The 20754-nt window shown below is 46.3% G+C and overlaps 1 protein-coding gene across 1 annotated transcript in view; it reads right to left on the bottom strand.

Moving 5' to 3' along the window:
• The window catches only part of FER1L6 (fer-1 like family member 6), a 1078814-nt gene that overhangs the window by 266628 nt on the left and 791432 nt on the right, over positions 1 to 20754 (bottom strand). Inside the window, exons 31-32 of the mRNA XM_069621590.1 lie at positions 12096 to 12221; positions 436 to 563 (exon numbers count right to left, since the gene is read on the bottom strand). Coding sequence (XP_069477691.1) covers positions 436 to 563; positions 12096 to 12221 — 254 coding nt within the window. The remainder of the gene's footprint in view (positions 1 to 435; positions 564 to 12095; positions 12222 to 20754) is intronic.

The following is a 20754-nucleotide window of genomic DNA, read 5'->3' as shown; positions in this document are numbered from 1 at the left end:
ATCACGTTATACATGCATATATATATATATATATATATATATCAAAGCGAGTAAAAGATCTTTAAAAAATAAAAAAGAAGAGTAGAAAAAAGAAAGAAAATAATGCATCTGACATTGTCGCGGCATGAGAATGTATTCTGTCATGAGAGGCGTGGTAATGCACGGAACTTACAACAAAAAGAGTGGTGGATGCCAAAACAGTACATGATATTTAAAATCCCGAATATAATAATAAGACATCAGTAGATGGATGGATACAAAGAAGCATCAACATGGCTAAAAGTAGAGAGGTCAAGCTGAAATGGCAAAAAAACGAACTTGTTTTTTATTCAATTATTACAACACTGATATGTACAAAGATCTTGGTATCTTCTCTATGTTGTATGTTTTCAATAGGAAAAACGCAGGAGAAACAGAAGAGTAGACTTCACTCACCTTCCAAAAACGGGGTTTAGCTGCTTTGGAATATAGTTTTCCCGATCTTTGATCTCCGTGTTACCAATCCTGAGCACAATGTAAGGATCAGATTTTCCATCAGGATCGGCTGGGGTAAGATTTAATCCCTGGGAGAGAAAATACAAGTAACCATTATATCTAGCGTAAGTGAGTCAGTGAGCAAGTGAGCCTGTTAGTGAGAATGTACGCTTGTGTTGCACACGGATGATTGACTGTTGTCTCTGGTTATATAAGTGATGTAGGGTCGACTAAGGCCAGGAAACTGTCCTGCAGTCTTTTCCAAACCTTATATCATTATTGGTAGATAGATGTGTTCAGGTGACCCTAACAGTGGTACCCCGGAAGATGAAGAAAAAAAAGATGTGGCTTGTACTGGGTGGGGCACCAAAGTCTAAGTGATCTACAGGGGTGTATCATTGTATTGTTTTCTGGTCACTCTGCTTTAGGAAATGCCTCATCCACAATGACTTAACTATTCAGATGTCACTCCCATACTATATCCACTAGGTGGTCTTATTATTATCTATGATCTTAGATCATGTTTTATGACTAATTCCCCCAGCGTCTAAGCACTGTATTAATTAAGCATTCATGCCCGATCCGGTGGGCCAGATCCAGTGTGATCAGCCCGGGGGGCCTGAGTTACAGGCCAGAGCACAGCAAGGGATTTATACGAGGGTCACCAGGCCAGTAACACCTGATCCAACATGCCAGAGATGGTATGAATGCTATTAGCACCCCAGGTTGCCAATGCAATAACTCGGGGGGCTAAGAGCATTGTATTTTGGTTGAATGAACGGGACACCTCATGAGCTGTCAGTGGGTTACTCAGAGATCCTTGAGGTTCTACTAGGTGAACGGGATGGGTTGTTTTGCTGGCAACAAGTCCCTAATCGACTTGTGGCAGGCTCCCGGTTTTTGGGCAATAATTGATTGTCCCATCAGGAGTGGCGGCTCGTGTGACGAATAATGGGTTTGTTCGTCGGGTAATTTGTCGATTTTATTTAAGTTCATTTATCCAATGAAAGCCCATTCATCTCTTGGAGGAGGTTCGTCAACCTACAAAAAGGCCACGCTTGCTTCTTGCTCCTTTATGGGGTTTGCTAGGCTATGAGGGAAGGTGTTGCATAGGGGAGGTTAACACATTTAAGGTGTTTGATGCATTTTTGTGCTTTTGAGAAGTAATTTAAAGAGCTTGGAGACATGGTATCAGCTTGTTGTTGGGCCTTTGTGTATTTTTTTGATGTCTAATGTGTTTCGAATCCCTTTTCTGTACACCTTTCTCGTAGTGGTTATTCAGTTTGTGAAATTGTTTTGTGCTTGTTTCCCCATGTAATAAATACAAAATATGTTGCCTTTTCCTCTTGGGTCCCTTTATAAAAGTTAAAAAGCCAAACAAACGTTTTTACACCTATCTATCCACTAAAAATCACAAACAAAAGGTTTACATACACTTTCCGATCTGTGTGTTTCTCAGGTACTGTTTATTGCGTAGTGTTTCAGTTCTAGTTGTAGTTTTTAGGATCAGGATTGTTTGTTCCCTTGTCTGTTCACTTAGTTCACTTGTGGTAGTTCTCTGGTTTTCGCTGGTTATTGGGCTACACACTTTTGAGATGTCAGGTTGAGCAGTGAGCACACAAACAGCTCTCAGCATCACCATTTATGACAATTGTGATGCAGGATGCAGGAAGGCTACAGGGAAGAAGGCTTGGGGAAGGACCTGGAGGAGGAATTGAATTCCCTACTGAAGGCTTGAATGAAGGAGAAGTATTCCTCCATGATAGAGGAGCCAGGGAACCTCGTGCTCTTTGTGGGCTCTCGCTTGCAGGCCCGAACCCCACATCATTGATGATACCCCGGTGAATAGGCAAGTCATTAGGGAGGCCTGAGAAGTTGGAGAGGATGCATGACTATCTGAGGAGATCTCAGTGGTGGCAACAAGCACAGTGGTAGGGAAGGAAGGACCTCATATGGCCACCCCCACAGAGCCAGGGGAGGGGCAGGGTCTAATGTGGACACTTCCTCAGATGAATTGGAGAAGCAGGAGGGAGGAGGGGCATCCATAGCAAGTTCTCAGCAAGAGGTGTTATGGACGGCTTATGATTTGGTGGGGGGAGTAGTGGAGTAAAAGGTCTCTGAAGTAATCTACTGAGGCACGGAAAGTAAGTTTTACATCTTTAATCTGAACCCTGAGCAGAAGCCCACACCAGGCTAGGAAACCATCAACTAACTGGCCCGTGTGGAATGTTGATCCATGAACAAGGAACAACATTCCACACGCGCCAGTTGCAAGATACAACATATCTTCTCCCCTTACTCCCCACCCAAACAAAACAGCAAAGAAACAGCAAAGGGTAATATATCACACAATAAGATAACAAAGCATGTGAAGTGAAAATGCTGGAAGGAAATACACATGTCAAAAATATCATTAAAAGTCACTATAACATTAAAATATCATTACAAGTCACAATAACATCTTAATGCCATGAAGAGAATACACACAAACATAGGGAAATGATAGCCAACACAGGGTAGTGCTAGCTGACCCCCTAACACACATAATCCCTAAGTTTAACAGGAGGAACACAAAACCTCACACGGCGCCCCTCATTACACCCATTTCCGTCAGACCTGTTATGTCCTTCGCCAGCCTGCACTTCCTCCCCACTCCGAGCACCATCCAAGACCTGCCCCTCCACAACACACACAGGAACAGACCCACTCAATGGTCCACCATTCTCCTCCAACACGCAATCATCCTTCCTCTCAAGTGTGAAGTCCAACATATCACCCACATCACTCTCCAACTCAACCTCCCCACATGAAGCCTCCATGTTCGAACCACCATCCAACACCACAACCCGCCTCTTGCTCCACTTAGAGCCATCCTCCTACTGTACATAACCATTGCCACATTTGACAACACTCTTAGAAGGTAAAAATGTACTACCCCCTTTCTGCACAAATCTGGGATTTTTTATGCACACAAGGTCACCCACTTTGACTTTCAACTCCTTCCTTCCCTTTGAGAAAACCTCAGGGCCTCCTGGCGAGCCAATATTCTGCGCTGCGCACCATCAAGATCCAACTCACATGGTCAGCCCCCACCCAATGCCAAAGATCTCAAAGTTGTCCCCGGTTTCCTCCCCCTCATCAATTCAAAGGGCGTTCTACCCGTGCTCACTGACAGAGTCCTGCGATAGCCGACAAATACTCTGAAACCACCTGTTACCACTCCAGCCCATTTGCCAGGGCCAATTGAGTAGCACTTTTAATCACTCCATTAACTCTTTCCACCAGACCATTGGCACTAGGATTGTAAAGAGAAGTGCAATGGTGCTCTACACCACACCGCCCCAGAAATTCCCTCATAAGTCTCGACGTAAACTGAACACCATTATCAGTGACCAAACTGGCCGGAATCCCTTCCCTGTCGAATTTTATTTCCAGGAGGGCAATGCCACATTCAGTTGTCACCCTGCCAAATTCCGCCACCTCCACCCATCTGGAGGTGTAGTCCATCAACAAAAACCTGCACTCCGGCTGTAAGCATTCAAAGGGACCCATGATATCCAGAGCCACCTTTGACCACACTTCTCTGGGAATATCAACCACATTGACAGACTGGGGGCGAACCACCCTGCTCTTGTCGCTCATGGCGCACGCATGACAATCCTTCACCACCAACTCAACATCCCGATCCATGGAAGGCCACCAATACTCCTCTAGCAGCCTCCTCTTGGTCAGAGATCGTCCCAAATGCCCCTCATGGGCCAATGCCAGAAGCCTATCCCTCAAGCATGTTGTTGGAATCAACTTCTCGCCTCTTGAAACACCCCAGGGACCAACCGCCAACTCATCCAGTACTTGGGAGTACCCTTTACCCTCTGGTCTGCTCTTGACCGCCTCCCAACCCCTACTCAAACCTTCTCTGACCCAACCCAGCTCAACATCCCTTTCACTCTCTGCGGTCTAAACAGATATATCGATGGCAGGAATGACACATGCAATCTGAAACTCCTCCTCTGCTCCAACACCATCCTCTTGACAATTAACACCCTCTGACACAGGCAGAGGCAAACATGATAAGCAATCGTCAACCACGTTCCGTTTCCCAGGCAAATATTCCATGATGAAGTTGTACTCCTGCACCTCCACAATCCACCTAGCTATCCTCGGAGACACAGTCACCCCACCCCGAGTGTTGAACACATGCACCAACGGCCTATGATCTGTCCTGACCACATATGGAATACCCCATAAGAATGTCCTAAAGTGTTTAGACGCCCAGTTTACTGCCAAAGCCTCCCGCTCAATCATGGAATACCTGCTTTCCGCCCCTCTCAAAATCCTATATGCAAATGCCACTGGTCTGGCCTCCCCTTCACACCATTGCTCCAAAACAGCGCCCAACCCTGCCTCACTGGCGTCCACAGTGAGCATGGTTTTGCACTTGGGGTCAAAAGACCTTAAACATGGAGCCTTCTCCACGTCATTCTTCACCACATTGAATTCTTCCATACATTTGTCAGACCACACAAACCTGGCACATTTCTTTAACAAAGCTCTCATTGATAAGGTTTTCTCAGAATAATTAGGAATTAATTTCACATAGTATTCTGCTAAACCCAAAAACGCCTTCAACTGATCCTTATTGGCAGGTACTGGAGTGTCTTTCACCACCTGTACTAAGTCAGCCTTATGACTGACGCCTTCAGCACTGAGGGGGTGACCCAGATATGTCTCCTTATCCACACCCACCTGACATTTCGCCAACTTCACAGTCAAACCTTTCACTTTCAGCACTCTCATCACCTCACGTACCCTGATGTCATGCTCCTTCCTGCAACTGCCCCACACCAAAATGTCGTCCTGGAATTAGCATACACCCAACATGCCACCAAACAACTCGTGCATCAACTGCTGAAACACAGCTGATGCCGACGCAAGACCAAAAGGCATGCAGCAAAAACAATACGCTCCAAACAGAGTCACAAAAGAGGTGAGTGGTCTGGAGTCCGGGTGTAAATCAATTTGGTGATATGCAGCGGAAAGATCAAATGTGGAAAAACACTTGGCCCTCCCCAGGGTAAGCAATAGTTCATTAATATTTGGCAAAGGATGGCGATCGACTTCAATTCAACTCCCGAAGGTCCACACACATCCTAAGATTTCCATCCCCTTTCTTGACCAACACCACCGGGAACAACCATTCTGAAGACTCAATAGGCTCAATGACCCTTGACACCATAAGTTTGTTCAACTCTTCCTTTAGACCATCCCTGCCCAACACTGGGACACCCCTCACCTTGTGCACCTTGGGCACTGCATGCCTTTAAAAAATAATGCGGTGGGAAAATCCCTTGAACCTCCCCAAAATATCAGAAAACACTTCAGGGAAATCCACCTTGAGCGACTCAGGCGTCACTTGACTCCCCACAGCACCAACCTCCTCATGCGTCACTTGACTCCCCACAGTCCCGACCTCCTCTTCAATACTCAATACCGGAACATCCTTCCCTGGATGAATTTCGATGTTCAAGGCTGCTTTTTCATCCCAGCCCAATACGCTAGTACCCTTGAGTGCAACATAGAGTTTACAGATAGCTTGCCGACCCTTGAAGTCAATGCAAGCCCGATCATAACCCAACACACTAATAGGATTCTGTCCATAAGCGCTGAGACTGATGTCAGATGCATGCAAGGTTGAGACCTCCTTCCCCAATATCTCCACGTAAACCTCCGGAGATATAATAGTATAGGGTGAGCCTGAATCTACTAGCATGTCTACAGGATGGCCATCCACCAACACCGACACCCATAGACCTTTCCGTGACACCCCTTCCACATGCAGTATCACACCCTGCTCAGGCTTAATCTGGAATGCACTCTCCTGATCCAAAACATCACCCTCCAACACTGCACCCACCACAGCATTAACTTTACACTAATGACCCCTACATTTACAATTTCTGCACTCAATGTTGGCAGCAGGACATTCCTTGGAACCAGTCAGATGGCTAGACCAGCCACACTTCCTACAAGGCTCCTTTGATCTGGACAACCTTCCTCCTTGGTTGTCACTTTTGTCAAACTTCTTTTTATTTTCCATACCACCACCTCTACTGCAAGGTAATACACCCTGGATGACATCTCTGGATCCCTCCTTCTCAGTAACAATGTGTACACTTGCCCTAGATGTCTCAATCGCTCTGGCAATCTCCACCACCTTCTCCAATGGCAGGTCACTTTCGATCCAAAGCCTTTCCCTAATCTTCTGACTGCTGGTCTTCATCATTATCTGGTCTCTAATATATTCATCCAGAATCCCTGAAAACCTGCAGGTAGCCATCAAAGCTCGCAAAGCTGTCACATATGCGTCAATGGATTCACCCGACCCTTACGCCCTGGAAAAGAACTTGTAATGCTCCAGCACTACATTTATTCTCCTGCCAAAACAATCCTCCAGTTTCTTCAATGCAGTCTCATATGCACTCACCACCCTTTCTCCTTCGCCACTCCCAGGCACTGTCACCACCTCCCCTGGCAGATGGCAAAAAACTTGCAAGCCCCCAGTGCCAATACAGTTCAAAAGCGCTGCCTCCTTTTCGACATCATCAAATTTTGCACCCCCAGCTGCCCTCAAATATACCTTGAAGGAGTCAATCCACTGGCCCCATGGGGACGCTGGCTCACTAGGAGCAGGCAAAAAAGCTGGGGGAAGCCTGGTAGCTGAATGAGACATGTCTTAACAACCGAAAGTGCCCAGCTGGGTTGCAGCTATGTGACAGCAGGGAACCAAGCACAACACGTCCACAGTACTTAGCTGCACTTCCCCTTGCGCTTTGGCCGCTTCAAGCTTCAGTGCAAGTACAAAATGTCACAGTACTTTGATGGGCCTCCTCCTCCTAGGCCACATCAAACAACAGCACACCACACAACATGCCACAGTACCTTGATGAGGAAGACTTTGTAACACACCTCCAAGTCAGTTAGTATTTAGGACGCCGTGGCCAGTGGTCAGGCTTGGGATCAGACGGATCACTGGCCACGGTGTCCTAAATACTAACAGAACGGTGTGTGAGAACACGGCATGCAAGAAGCCCTTCCCTTGAGTGTCTTACGCCTCCCGTGGGCGTACAGTCGGAAAACGGATCACGTGAGCGTAACACAGCCAGGTTTGGCCCTGCCTCCTGGGTTGCTGGCGAAGCGTGTCCACACTCTTTCCCCAACTCCAGTTACGGCTCCAGCATCGGAGCAGACCCGGGGACCGTTGATGCTTCCAGCGCCGCAGACCATGAGCTGGCCTTATTCCTGCCTCATCGGGCAACGCGGCGGCAGCCCCTCCGACGATCACAGAAAGCCGCGCTGGGCTCTTTGGCAGCGGCCCCTCTCACGGCCGCCCCCTGACTTGGGAGCAGCTTCCGCAATGGAAGACAGCCGTGGTGGCACTTATCAGCCCACCCCCGCCTGGGAGCAGCCCAAGCTCAGCCAGAAGGATCGGTCTCTGAACCATAGCACCCTCGGGTGTTAGGGACAGCGGCTCGGCTCAGGGGGGCAACGGATTGGCCCAGCCCGGCAGGCAACGTAGCTCGCCACTCACCACAGAGCTCACGTTGGGACGGTGCCGGGCCCGACCTCGATGCGCTCCGCGGCTCCTGCTCTCGCCGATCCAACCAAGACTGGGAATCCTGCACGTGTGGAGTATAAGAGGGTTCAGATTTCCTCCGTTGCCAATAAAGTAATCTTCTGAGGCACGGTAAGTAAGTTTTACATCTTTAAGGAAACTATCAACTAACTGGCCTGCGTGGAATGTTGATCCATGAACAAAAAACAACATTCCACAAACGCCAGCTGCAAGCTACAACAGTCTCCTCCGGGTGGGGGTGCTGCTGCAGATGAGTGCAAAGTCCATCACAAGGTGGCTCATTGGAAGAACCAGTCTACAGAGATGCCACAGCGGATGGTGAACCTTCCTGAGGGGGAAGAGGAGGGGCAGATAGAGGAAGAGGTGGTGGACAAGGGGCATCTTACTGCTTCTTCTGTGGCAGAGGGTGAAAGCCATCCCCAGGAGTAGCCACAGGGAGTGGGATTATTTTGCCCTGGTAACAGGGAAGGTCATCAGAGAGGAGGAGACAGAGGTATTCTGCATGGTGGAAGGTTGTGGGGAGAGGGTCAAGAGGGGGCAAGGGCCAGGTTTGTGCCCTAGGATCATTGGCCATAAGGAACCACCTGTGTAACGGCACAGGGAGGTGTAAAAGGTGAATGCATTCTTGGAGGCTGCTAGTAACCATGCACCCCTCTCCACCCACTGGAATGGATAGAGGTGGTGTCCAACCTGAGGAGACATGTAGAGCTTCCCCACCCTCTCCTGCAGTAGAGTGTTGTGCACAGAAGAAGGAATGAGGAAGTCAAGGTGGAGGAACTAGTCTCACATGGATATATTTGGATTCTTGATGGTTTCCTATCCGCTGCCAGTAAGCCAAAATAGCTGTAAATGTTTTTAAACATATGTTATTGTTGTAATGTTTCAATTCAGTCAATCTCTGGAGATGGTAAATTCTTATGATTTTCTCAGTATCCATGTTTCCTCAAATGAATCTTGGGATAAACACCTTGAACATGCAGCAAGCAATTTCGTTTGCTACCCTTACATCAGCTGATTCGAGATTTCATAAAATATAGGGAAACAATTAATCTCCTCGCCCTGAAGATTTATAAATCAAAATCCATTCTTCTTGCAACATATGCAGAGGAGCTATGGATTCGCTGTCATGCATCTTCAATAGGCAAAGTTGAGAATCCATTTTGTGAATCATTATTATCAACCCCTATTGCAACCCCTGCAACTGCAACTTGGTCAAGGTGCTGGGAGTGTGGTTGCCCAGTCCACCCTAAAACCTATCTTTTGATGGGTCTATACTTGAGGCAGGCCAGTGGATCCGGGCAAGATGCAGTTGGGTTGGCTGGAGCTGCATTGAAAGAAGTTGTAGGTATGACTGGTGTCGATACACTTCCAGGGTTTATACATGTAAAGTTATGGCTCAGTCGTATCGGTGTCACTCTCCTCTGGATGCATACACAATGAACATCAGGTCGTGACATATCTATTGTATAAGCTTCTCATGGGAGCATGGTAAGTAGCACTAAATATCACAAACTGTTAAATACTAGATCAACAATAGATTATTGATCCATTTAAACCTATCCATGTTTCGATTACTGCCTGGATGGTATGTACCATAACCTATTGCGTCTGTTATGGTTCATCACGGTTTCATCAAAGTAAATTACTTAGAGGTAATTTACTTCACCGAAATTACCCTGTGGCATTTTCTTTTTTTAATTATTTTAAGGAGGGTACCCCCCACTTACCCCCTATCCATGCCCCACTTTTACCAATCCTCTTATGCCCCCTAAACCGCAACTTATATTTGCCTATTTTACCACCATAAGGACATTTACGGGAATTACTTTAAAGTCATTTACTTTCATGAAACAGTGAACGGTCGGTAATATTTGCAATTTTGGCTACAAATTCCCCCAGTTTGGTCCTTAGTGGTCGTATAAAAGGTAATGAACCACTCTAAACGTGTATGTACATGTGATTTACACCACATTGAGAGGACATTGCATATTGTTTTTTTGAGTCAGCATTGTCAGGCGATCAGAAGCCACTGTTTGCTTCCTGCTTTAAAGCAGCATCATCTTAGAAGTCTTAGAGGGTCACATGATCTGTCAGATGTTCTGAAAATGAGGCAGTGGGCCTGATTGCCAAAAGCTTTGTCCAATGGCACAATCCCATTGGAAATTGCTTTGTAAATTAGGCCCAGTGGGTTTTGTTGTTAATCAGTATATTTGGAGAGCTTGGTTGCACAGGCGAAGGAAGGGCTGTCACTCTTCCAGGTTATGCCAGCAATTTAACCACTTGATCGCTATGCCACCTTTTGTGGCTATTATGGTATGGGCACACTGCATAATCAAATGGGTATAAAATCTGAAATGGCAAATAATTTCCGTAAAGGTCATATGAGATCAAAAACGTGTTTTTGGAATTGACTTATTGAAATTAATTTGTCTGTTTCAACAATTGATATGTCTAATTGTGGTACATTTTTTAATGAATTCTATCGTTTAATTTATTTGGAACTATTTTCGTTTTCTCATAAACAACTTCCCTCTTTAATATGGTGATTGTATGGGATTCAATGTATCTTTTGGTGCAGAGGTAGGAAAGGGAGGACCTCATATGGCCACCCCCACAGAGCTGATTGTGTACCAATATTGAATACTACTCGTATAATGTAGCAAATTTAATCAGGAGAACATAGAGTATCTTTTACAAACGACAATGTTGTTTCTGGGTCCCTCACCTCCATTCCTGCATCTATGCCATTAAATATGAGAATTCTGTGAAGAGTTAGAGTGTATGCCTCAATGTGGAGACCTGGTGGAGTTGTTGGCCCAAGTGGATTACCTCAACCCTATGCTGCAGAGAGTGATCCTCAAGCCCTGAGCTGCTGGATCTAACTCCCTCCCTCTGCCTTCGGTATTTCCTCCACTTGGCTGTGCGCGTGCAGCTGCACAAAGAGTCTATTTGCATTTGCTGAGTGTTGGAAGGAGAGTGGGAGTGGGGCTGCCACCCAGAAAAAGCTAGTTCGAGCAATAGCTTTGGTACCACCTCCTCCAACGAGCACTACCATTCACTAAACCGAGAGCCATTTATATGGCTCTGTTTAGTGAAGGAGAAGAGAGGTGCAGGTGTGGTGTAGGCAGTCAAGAGAGGTGGAGGTGTGGTGTAGGCAGTCAAGCGAGGCGGCAGTGTGGCGTAGGCAGTAAAGCGAAGGTGGAGGTGTGGAATAGGCAGTCAAGAGAGGTGGGGGTGTGGTGTAGGCAGTCAAGCGAGGTGGGGGTGTGGCGTAGGCAGTCAAGAGAGGTGGAGGTGTGGTGTAAGCAGTCACGACAGGTGGAGGTGTGGCGTAGGCAGTCAGGAGAGGTGGATGTGTGGTGTAGGCACCAAGCGAGGTGGAGGTGTAGCGTAGGCAGTCAAGAGAGTTGGAGGTGTGCAGTAGGAAGGCATTGCATCTAAATTGGGCCTTGTCGATGGTATAGAGATGCCTTTGGAGCGAGGTACTCATGATTCGAGGCATCAACATATATAGAGTGGGAGATAAGAGCATGAACACATCGTCAAGAGTATGACTCTCCATCTACTCAACTGCGCTCCAAAGAGGCGCTGTGCAGCATGCGACATGATGCATCTCACCAATGAGTAATTCATTGAAACCACAGGACGCGAGTGCAGACCTTTAGCTCCAGCCTGAAATAGGTTTCCATATTTCTTCTTTCTTGATAGCAAATAAAAAAATAAAACTCCTCTGACTCGGCCACACAATACACATTGTTCTTCTTTCATATCCGAGCCCTGGCTTGGTGGGTTCACAGCGGTTATGCTGCAGTTTCCCAGACTAACCTGGTGCTGGCATCCTGACGCGGCAGCTTTGACCTTTGCAATCCTAGACGCTGTTGCAGTTCTGCATATTTATTAACCCTTTCCTGGCTACTCACTGAAAAGGAATAACCAGAAAAACTCAAAGAAATCCAAGGTACGGGACTGACATTGAAGGGAAACTCACTTCCACGATGTACACCCGGATCATGACCTTCACGGCATGGTTGGGCGGGATGCCCTGCAGGATTTTCAGCTGTCCTGAGTCCACGGCGCCAGAGTCCTGCGGGCTTTTGTAAATACTGAAGCACCCCTGTGAATAATTCAGGAACTTGTTTAATGCTATTGGTGGGAAATGCAAAGAAAGACATACTTAAGAAATAATTGTAATAGCGTAAATCCATTTTTTTTTCAAAACTCAACACTTACAGCAAGGGAGTTTAAGGGTTATCGACCTTGGCTTCTGAACAGGGGCCACTACTTACAATAATCACAATCTGATATTCATGATTCTATCTACCGAATTGACATGGGAACTGCAATACAATTTAGAACATGTTAAATGAGAGGCAGTTATAAAGACAATTCCTAAGACATCTTTAAATTTATGAACAATGATAACATGCAAGCACACGTGAAATCTAGAGTTAATCTAAGAAATGGCATGTATTCTGATTTGGGGAATTCAGAGCAAAGAATCTGTAGACCAGGGTGCAACTAGACACTCATTTTTTTCTCCACTGGTACGGTCCCAACGCGCTGTAGGTTGAATGCCCTGTCGGGACCGAGTTCCAGGTACCGAGTTGTAGAATTTGTGGGTGCATTTGCATGTACGAAATAGGTTGGGGTGGCCAAGTCCCTGCTAGTCACCCATGTAGGGCAGGCATTGTTATGGGTGCTGACACGGTATCCGGTTAATTTTTCGAAAACATATTTTCGAAGTGCCATTTTGTCGAAAACAAAATGGTTAAAAAAAAATGCAACTGTTTTTATTTTAATTTAATGTTTTTTTTTGTTTGTTTCGTTATTAAAAAAAAAAGTGTTAATAAAACAAAACAGGGGTTTGGGGGAACCCCCCCATTTCAAAAATAAAATTTAAAAAAAAATTACTTTTTTTTTTTAGCCGATTTTGTGTCGAAAAAATGGCATTTCGAACATATGGCGTTAGGAAATGACACTATGAACCTGCTGAGAGGTAGTCTGGAAAGTATAGGCGGGCACGAGAAGACATAATGAGCCTGATTTATCGAATATTCTGTGCGCTGAATAGTGACGTTGTGCACTAATAAGCAGACAAAAATCTGTTTGTCGTTTCATGGAACCGACTTTGGGTGCCTTTCTGGGACCTTGCAAGTCTGTCATGGCTTTGCATGCAGTCGAGCACTTTGCACGATACTCCACGCAAAGTGTGGGACGGGTCTACGCAGAGAAATAAATAGGTGGCGGGACAAGCATACTCCTTATTTTCCCAGAAAAATGAGGAAGAACGTGAGTGTGTTGGGGGACGGGCCATGCAGTGTAATCGCACGCTCAGTCAAGTACTGACCAAACTAAATCTATGGAACCCGACATGCAACCTAACGCCGGGAAAAATTATACGCAAACCTTGTTGACTCACTGCCACATGATAGGAGGCGCAGAGCACTGTGCATATAGAATCCTACGAGCAGAGGTAGGGTTCACGTACCAATTTAGGGGTGACAACACATTGTAGAGGTGCCAGTTAAAGTTAGGTGTGCGCGTATGCAGGTTTGCGGGGTGCAGCTGTCATTTAATGGGGTTTGCACACAGATTCACTGAATGCCGACATGAGTTACGTGACATGCAAAGCATTTTTACGGGGTGCAGTTGGGAGTTACGGGGGATTGTATGCAGTGTCACCGGGGTGCTGCCTTGATTGAGGAGGGACGGCCTGCAGCATTACCAGGGTGCATTACTTTGTGGACAAGGAGGGCGCAAAGGTTGGTATACATGGCTGGATATACTTTGCATGGGGACATGTCATGAGCGTGCCAGCCACTACTTGCGCCTAGCGTTATTTGTGGTTAAGATCCCATGAATACGCAGAGCGCACAAAGAATCTTGTGCATGCAAGGACGCACAAAGTTGTTTTCGGCATGAGAGAATTTGCAGGATATTTGCGCATTTTCTCTGAATTGGGCCCTGTGTTTGCAGTTAGACTGAATTTTATCATGGGGGATAGTTGCATTCTAATGGCAGAGGTGTTGTTCAGTGTGTCTTGGAGTGGTGCATGTATTATGTGGGTGCTAGAATGTGGTCTGGAGAGTATTCAATGGCAGGAGATACATTATGTGAGCAGCTAGACCGAATTTTTGTCATAGGGAAGGGCTGCATTCTAACATCTGATGTGTTGTGCACTTTTTCTTAGAGTGGTTGATGTAGTGGGTGTGTGCTGAGACATAGTCCAGAGAGTATGCCAGGGCAGGAGAGACATTATGTGCGCAGCTAGACCAAATTGTTATCGTGGGGGATAGCTGCATTCTAATGGCAGAGATGTTATGCACCGACGCAATGGAAGTGTTCAGAGAAAGTGCTGAGTGCAGGAGAGGCATTATGTGTGCAGCTAGAATGAATTTGATCATGCGGGATAGCTGCATTATAATGGCAGAGGTGTTGTGCAGTATGTCTTAGAGTGATGCATGTATTATGTGGGTGCTGGAATGTGGTCTGAAAAATATTCAACATCAGAATATACATTATGTGAGCAGCTGGACCCAATTTTGTCATGGGAGATATCTGCATTTTAATGTCAGAGGTGTTATGCAGTGTGTCTCCGATGTGGATGTAGTCAAGAGCGTATGCGACAGCAGGTGAGGCATTATGTGCACAGCTTAGGCTGAATTTCTATCGTGGGGGATAACTGGGTCCTAATAGCGGAGGTGTAGTGTAATGTGTCTTAGAATGGTGCATGTAGTGGATGGTGCATACCCATGCATCCTGGCTGGTTCTTGGTTGGTAGATGCAGCAGGATTTACGAGGGGCTGAGCTCAGAGCGCCGTAAAGATTCTGGCCAATGGCTATCTAGATGCCCCTAGTATAGTACTGCATTGTCCTCAAGGATTCATCTAGATGCAAAGCAAGTGGGCACCGAATACATTTATCTTAGTGCAATACATAGGCTTCCCTCCCATTTCATCTAAACGTAATACAATGGATATCCTCAAATTTGTCTAAATGCAGTACATTGAACACACTTACCATTCAGCTGGCTGTAACACATTGGCTACCCTTGTATTCACCTAAATGCTATTCAGTGGCTACCCTCAATATTCATCTAAATGCATTGCATTGACTTCTCACTGAGTTCTTCTAACGGCCATACATTGTCTATCTTCACAGTTCTACTAGATGCAGTACATTGTCTATCCCCAGAAAAAGATCTAGTGCAATACAATGGATACCATCAATTCATCTAAGTGTAATACACTGGCTGCCCTCACAATTCTAGTTTGCCTAAGTGCCATATATCGGATACCCTCAAAATTCATCTAGATGTAGTGCATTGGTTACCCCCACAATTCAGCTAAGTGCATGCCCACTGGCCACCCTTGGAATGTATCTAGATGCAAATGCATTGGCTCTTTAGGGATTAGTCTAAGTGCAACACATTGGCTGGCCGTGCCTATGGCTACCTCCCACAAGTGTGGGGGTGACGTATGCCTGTCACCTGTTTCTGGCTTCCTGGTTTAGCATCTGCATCGTGGATTCTTTCCAGTATTCTATTGGGGGGTTGTTAGTCAGGTTGCTTTGGCATGGAGTCATATTGTTCTTTGTGATTAAATCAGAGCTTTGTTCCTGATTCAGTCCTCCTGGGATTAATTAGCTAGCTCAAAGGGGAGGGCGTGTGAGTCAGGGTGCTGGGGGGAATAGGCATGTCTTGAGGCCCCTCTAGAAGGCCAGTTGGTCCTACATGCATTGGATTTCAAGCAGCATAGAGTTCCAGATAGTGGGGGCTTGGTCGGAGATAGTGGTGCCTCCAATTCTGGTTGATTTGAAAGTGGGGAGGAGAGCAGTGCCTGGTTTTTATAGGGGTGGTAGTGGGTGATTTTATTTTGCAGGTATTTTGGGGCCTGTCTTATGTAGAACTCGATGCAGAAGATTTAGCAGACATATTGGTTGACAAAATGAAAGGCTCACCAGATCAGAATCCGGCTGGCCACAAAAGAGCTTTGAACAGAAGGATTGCAGTTTGTTGCATTTCTGGGTTTCAATAAAGCTCAGTGGATTCGAGGTAGAGGAGGACACGCCTGCACATCCATACTGTTCCCGGAGTTCTCCAGTGCACCCCTCAGCGAAATTGGGAAGTTTCTTGTTGGCATTTGCTGCAAATATATCGACTTGGTGAATGTTCCACTTGCTGAAAATGTAATTCTGAACATTGAAGTTCAATTCCCCAATCGTGGTTGCCCATCATACGGTGACAGTGAGTCTACAGTAGAATTCTCCAATCCCAGAATGAGAACTGCTTGAAGCCATATTCCTTTCTGTATTGCCCTTTCCTAAATCTGAACCACACGCAGAATTAGGGGGTTCCGCCTGGTTTGATACTGCATTGGCGGTTGGAAAATAAAACTGTTTAATTCATGATGTTTGGCTGAAAGACTTGAAGAACCAAGAAAATTGCCATTAACTCATAGAAAATGTATATGTTCTCTCCTCTCTAAAGGGGAACCAAATGTTGGAACATCTACAGATGGTCTAGATTCACTCCCCACCCCAGAAAGGAGTGTGTCATAATGGTAACTGGAGGGACGTGTTCGAGAAGGGTGTTCCCGTCACTAGGTTATCTGGGCTCGACCACCAAATCAGGTTGCCTCGCATCTCAGATGTTACTCGAACTAAGCAGGACTGAGCATATGATGCCTGAGACCAAACCAAAAGGGAGACCTTGGTACTGAAAATGAGCTACTCAGATTGAGAAACATAGAAATTTTAGATGATGAGGCCAGATCGGAATGTGGAGATACGCATCTTTTAGACCCACTGCACAGAGTTAATATCATTGTTGAAGAATAGATTGTATCTGTGAGGGAGTGATCATCTTAAATTCTCCTTGGGAACGATGAAGGCAGAAATCAAACAAGTCTAATATTGTGCGTAGGTCAGTGTGGTTGGGTTTTGGCATGGAAATAGACTAAAATACAATATCCCACCCGTATCTGTCCTTGGGACTTCCTGTATTACTTTTATAGAGAGAAATGCCACTTTCCTTCAGTAGAGCTGGGGATTCATTCTGGAAGGAGGGCGATGGGAAGGGAAAACAGGAGCAAGATGACAAAGGATCCATGACTGAGGTCATGGTCCTCTGTGAATCCAAGTGATTGGGAAAATGTCCCCACAATGGTGTTACATGGGATCAACCCTGACCATCACTTTGATATTTTATTGGTGGTGGCAGAGGGTGCTCCTGCTGAGGAGGAGGGATGGGATAAGAAACCTCTACCTTCAGTTCTTAGCTGTTTTCGCAGCTGAATACTGGGAGAGCGATTTGGTTTTCTGGATTTGCGGACCTTAATACCTCAAAATCCTGCAAAGGGTCAAGAACAAAAATCAGGCCTCTGTGGAAAGGTGGACTTATGGGCATTTGGTTTATGTCCAGACAGAGAGTTAGCATCCATGGTATTGGTCTTGCTTTTGGAAAGTCCTTAGTCAGTAGAGCTATGTGGAAATCTTTAAAGTCTTAATAATGTTATCAGTGAGAAGGCTCAAACAATAGGGTACGTGTGGGCTTACATCTATTATGGAAAATTCCACATTTTGTAAGCCTACATGCTTAATATTTTAATTGCCACGCATTGGCAAAGCCAACAGCTTTAGCTTTTCTGTAGGTATGATATGATATGGCATTTATAAAGCGCCTATACACAAGTGTTTCAAGGCGCGACGAGGCAAGGGGGGGAACAGAGGGAGGACAGACAATGATCCTACTAGGCCAGGTGTCATTCAGATCACGCAAGTGCATGGGAAAGGGAGGGAGGAGAAGTGCAGGGGGGGAAGAGGACAGTGCAGTACATGGGGTAGGAGGAAAACAAAATAAACAATAAGTAAAGAACGGCGAGCAAGTGGCAAGTGCAAGGGTAAGTGCAGACATCAGGTGTCAAGTGCTGGTAAAGGCACTGTAGGGATACAGGAAGCAGTCCCCAAGTGCAGGGGTTGCCAGGAAGGCAGTGCAGGAGTGTGACCGGCAAAGGAGGGGACCTGGGCCCGAGATCAGAGGGTGACCAGGAACCAGTGAAATTTCAGTGTCAGCCAGGAAGTCAGCAAGTGAGAGGAGGAGAAAAAGCAGAAGCAAAGAGAAAGGTTTTGAGGTGCTTCTGGAATCACAGTTGATTCTTCTCAAGTTTCAGGGAGTCAGGGAGGCTGTTCCAGAGGGAGGCCCCAGCCGAAGAAAGAGATCTACCACCAACATGTTGTTTGGAGAAGCAACTGACCCTGAGGGAGTTTGAGGTGGATGAGCGAAGAGCTCGAGAAGGAAGGTATTTAGGGAGAGAGAGTTGAAGGTATTAAGGTATGGGATGGACATTTGTCAGGCACTGCCATAATGGTACTGCCAAGCAATAAGATGGTATGGCTGGACACTGGTATGATTAACTGGGCATGTGATAACAGTGCCTGGAAAATCTGATAGCTATATGTAACCATTTGGTAGAAGAGCTTCCACTTTGCAGGCATAAAGAAGTGCATGCTAGTTCAACAATATGTAATTGAAATAGGTATTAGGATATGGATGAAGTTGTGAGGAAAATAATTTAAAAAAACATAGCCTGCTGCAAAACCCACAGCCTGCTACTACCCCCGAGCAACACTTTAAGAGGGACTGCCAAAGCTACCCCTTAAATACACTGCGCATCATGTTATAAAAATGTGTAAAAGGGATTAGGATAATGGTCGCTGTCCAGCTTTATTTATGTATTGTTCTTCTGGAATGAAGAGGAGAGCAGATTACTGTATTTTATTGTAAATAAGTTAAATGCTGGAGTAGTTGAAAATGGTATATTCCAATGTGTATGGAAAGGGCTCAAGCTAGGGTCCCTACCTCGAATATTTTTTCTAATGGAACAGTCCAAGCTGCCTGACAGGAAGTTTCTTTGAGGAAAAAAGATTTGACAGTTGGTGGCTGAGGCAGACCTGACTGACAAGGAGATTGTGGTCATGGGAAACCCTCGAAGGTTAGATTGCTTTCCTTGACCTTCAAATTGTTGTCCCAGCCTTATACCAAACTGCCCCCTTAAGGTAGTCTCTCTGGCAGTTCTGGGAATTCCAAACGTTCCCCTTGTGCTGCACCAGTATCCTGACTGGTGAAGCACATGTGTTGTGAGATAAGACAGTAATCGATTAGAAGCGCGTTGAGAAGACACCAGAGCGGCAGCCATGTGCTGTCATTCAATCCGGAGCATTATTAAGTCTGGAAGTGCCTGACCGGGTGCCCACCTGAGGTGAAGGAGGCACAGTCACTTCAGGGCATTTGGGACTAAAAAGATATGCAGGCCGGAGAGCCTTGGCTAAGCAGCAATCACTACAAAGACAAGTAAGGGTGCAGAAGGAGGGGACTGAACACAGGTGGCATGATGATTGCTATACAATTTGATTTGGTCGGGAAAATATAGAGAAAACCTAACTTTCACTATCTATAAGAGTGGTTTCCCTGCTGGTACTAAAATACTAAGGGTGCTGTCAGAATGTCGTGTGTAAATCAATAGCCCACTGTCCTGTGTCAAAAACACTAATTCTGTCCCTTACACTTGAAACTAAACTAGAGATAAGTAGACCTTCCTGGTCCAGAAGTATGACTCTGTTTTTCTGGACTGAGGATAACAGATTGTTTCCATTTGCTGTTTTCCCCTCTGTAACCTCCGCCAGTCAGGCCGTTCACTCCTGTACCTACCGGGACTTCTCTCATTGTCTCTGGTATGCCTCAGGGTCCATCTTCGCTCTGTTTGTGTCTCTCAGAGCCTCAGTGAGATTCTCCAGCAATACTGTAGTTCCGCAGCTGTCGCGTGTCCTGCAGTGCGCATACCCGTTACAGGCCGCACAGTCCACCTCTGTTGCGAGAACAGGTTACTGCTTCGCCAAGGGTCCTTCGGCGTCTGACCAGCTGGGGATGCTGTCTACTCCTTTTCTGCATCCCACTCTGCAGCCACTTGAATTTCCCACGCCACGCAGTTTACTGGTCCTTGGTTCCCCCCTGGGATGGCTGAGCAACATTGTAAGCCAGTTGGGGAGTGTGGCTTGTCAGCCATGGAATAGGCTGGAAACCCTGCGAGCTCCGTGATCCGACAACTTGATCCGACCAAGAAACGCATATTTTTTTGATTAGTGGCCCAAAAAGTATGTGCAGGCGTGGGAAGGCACAGAGCAGAGCATGAACAGGTTGACTGCAAATTTACAGCCGAGGAACGGTCGTATTGTTACTTTGGACTGAGAGGCCGATCGCGGAAGAGACATCAAAATGGCTGCGGACGAGAACAAAGAGATCCCGAGGGGCGCACCCCTGAGACGAAGGAGCTGACTCCGTTCGACAACAGCCGAGGAGGATCACTAAGGATACGAAATAATCATCACATTGCCCAATACGGGTGGCCGCAGTGAAAGGAAAGCAAGGGGAGAGACGCTGGAGAAGTGCCCAGAGCGGAGCGTGGACGATCGAAGGAACCAGCAGGTGCTATCGGCCCTTTGAGGATAGTGAGAATCCACTCTTGCTGGGACTGAAGACCACGGGTAAAGGGGCTGACCCACGACTCATAGACACAGCACTATGTCTAATAAACCCCGAAGACTGAAAAGTAAGCAACCCACATTAGAGGAATACACTAAGACGCTGCCCG

This window comes from Ambystoma mexicanum, chromosome 5q (assembly GCF_040938575.1).
Source record: "Ambystoma mexicanum isolate Mex_15411 chromosome 5q, UKY_AmexF1_1, whole genome shotgun sequence".
Classification (NCBI taxonomy): Eukaryota; Metazoa; Chordata; class Amphibia; order Caudata; family Ambystomatidae; genus Ambystoma; species Ambystoma mexicanum.
The sequence above is the reverse complement of the archived record's forward strand: the minus strand, read 5'-3'. Positions and strand labels throughout refer to the sequence as shown.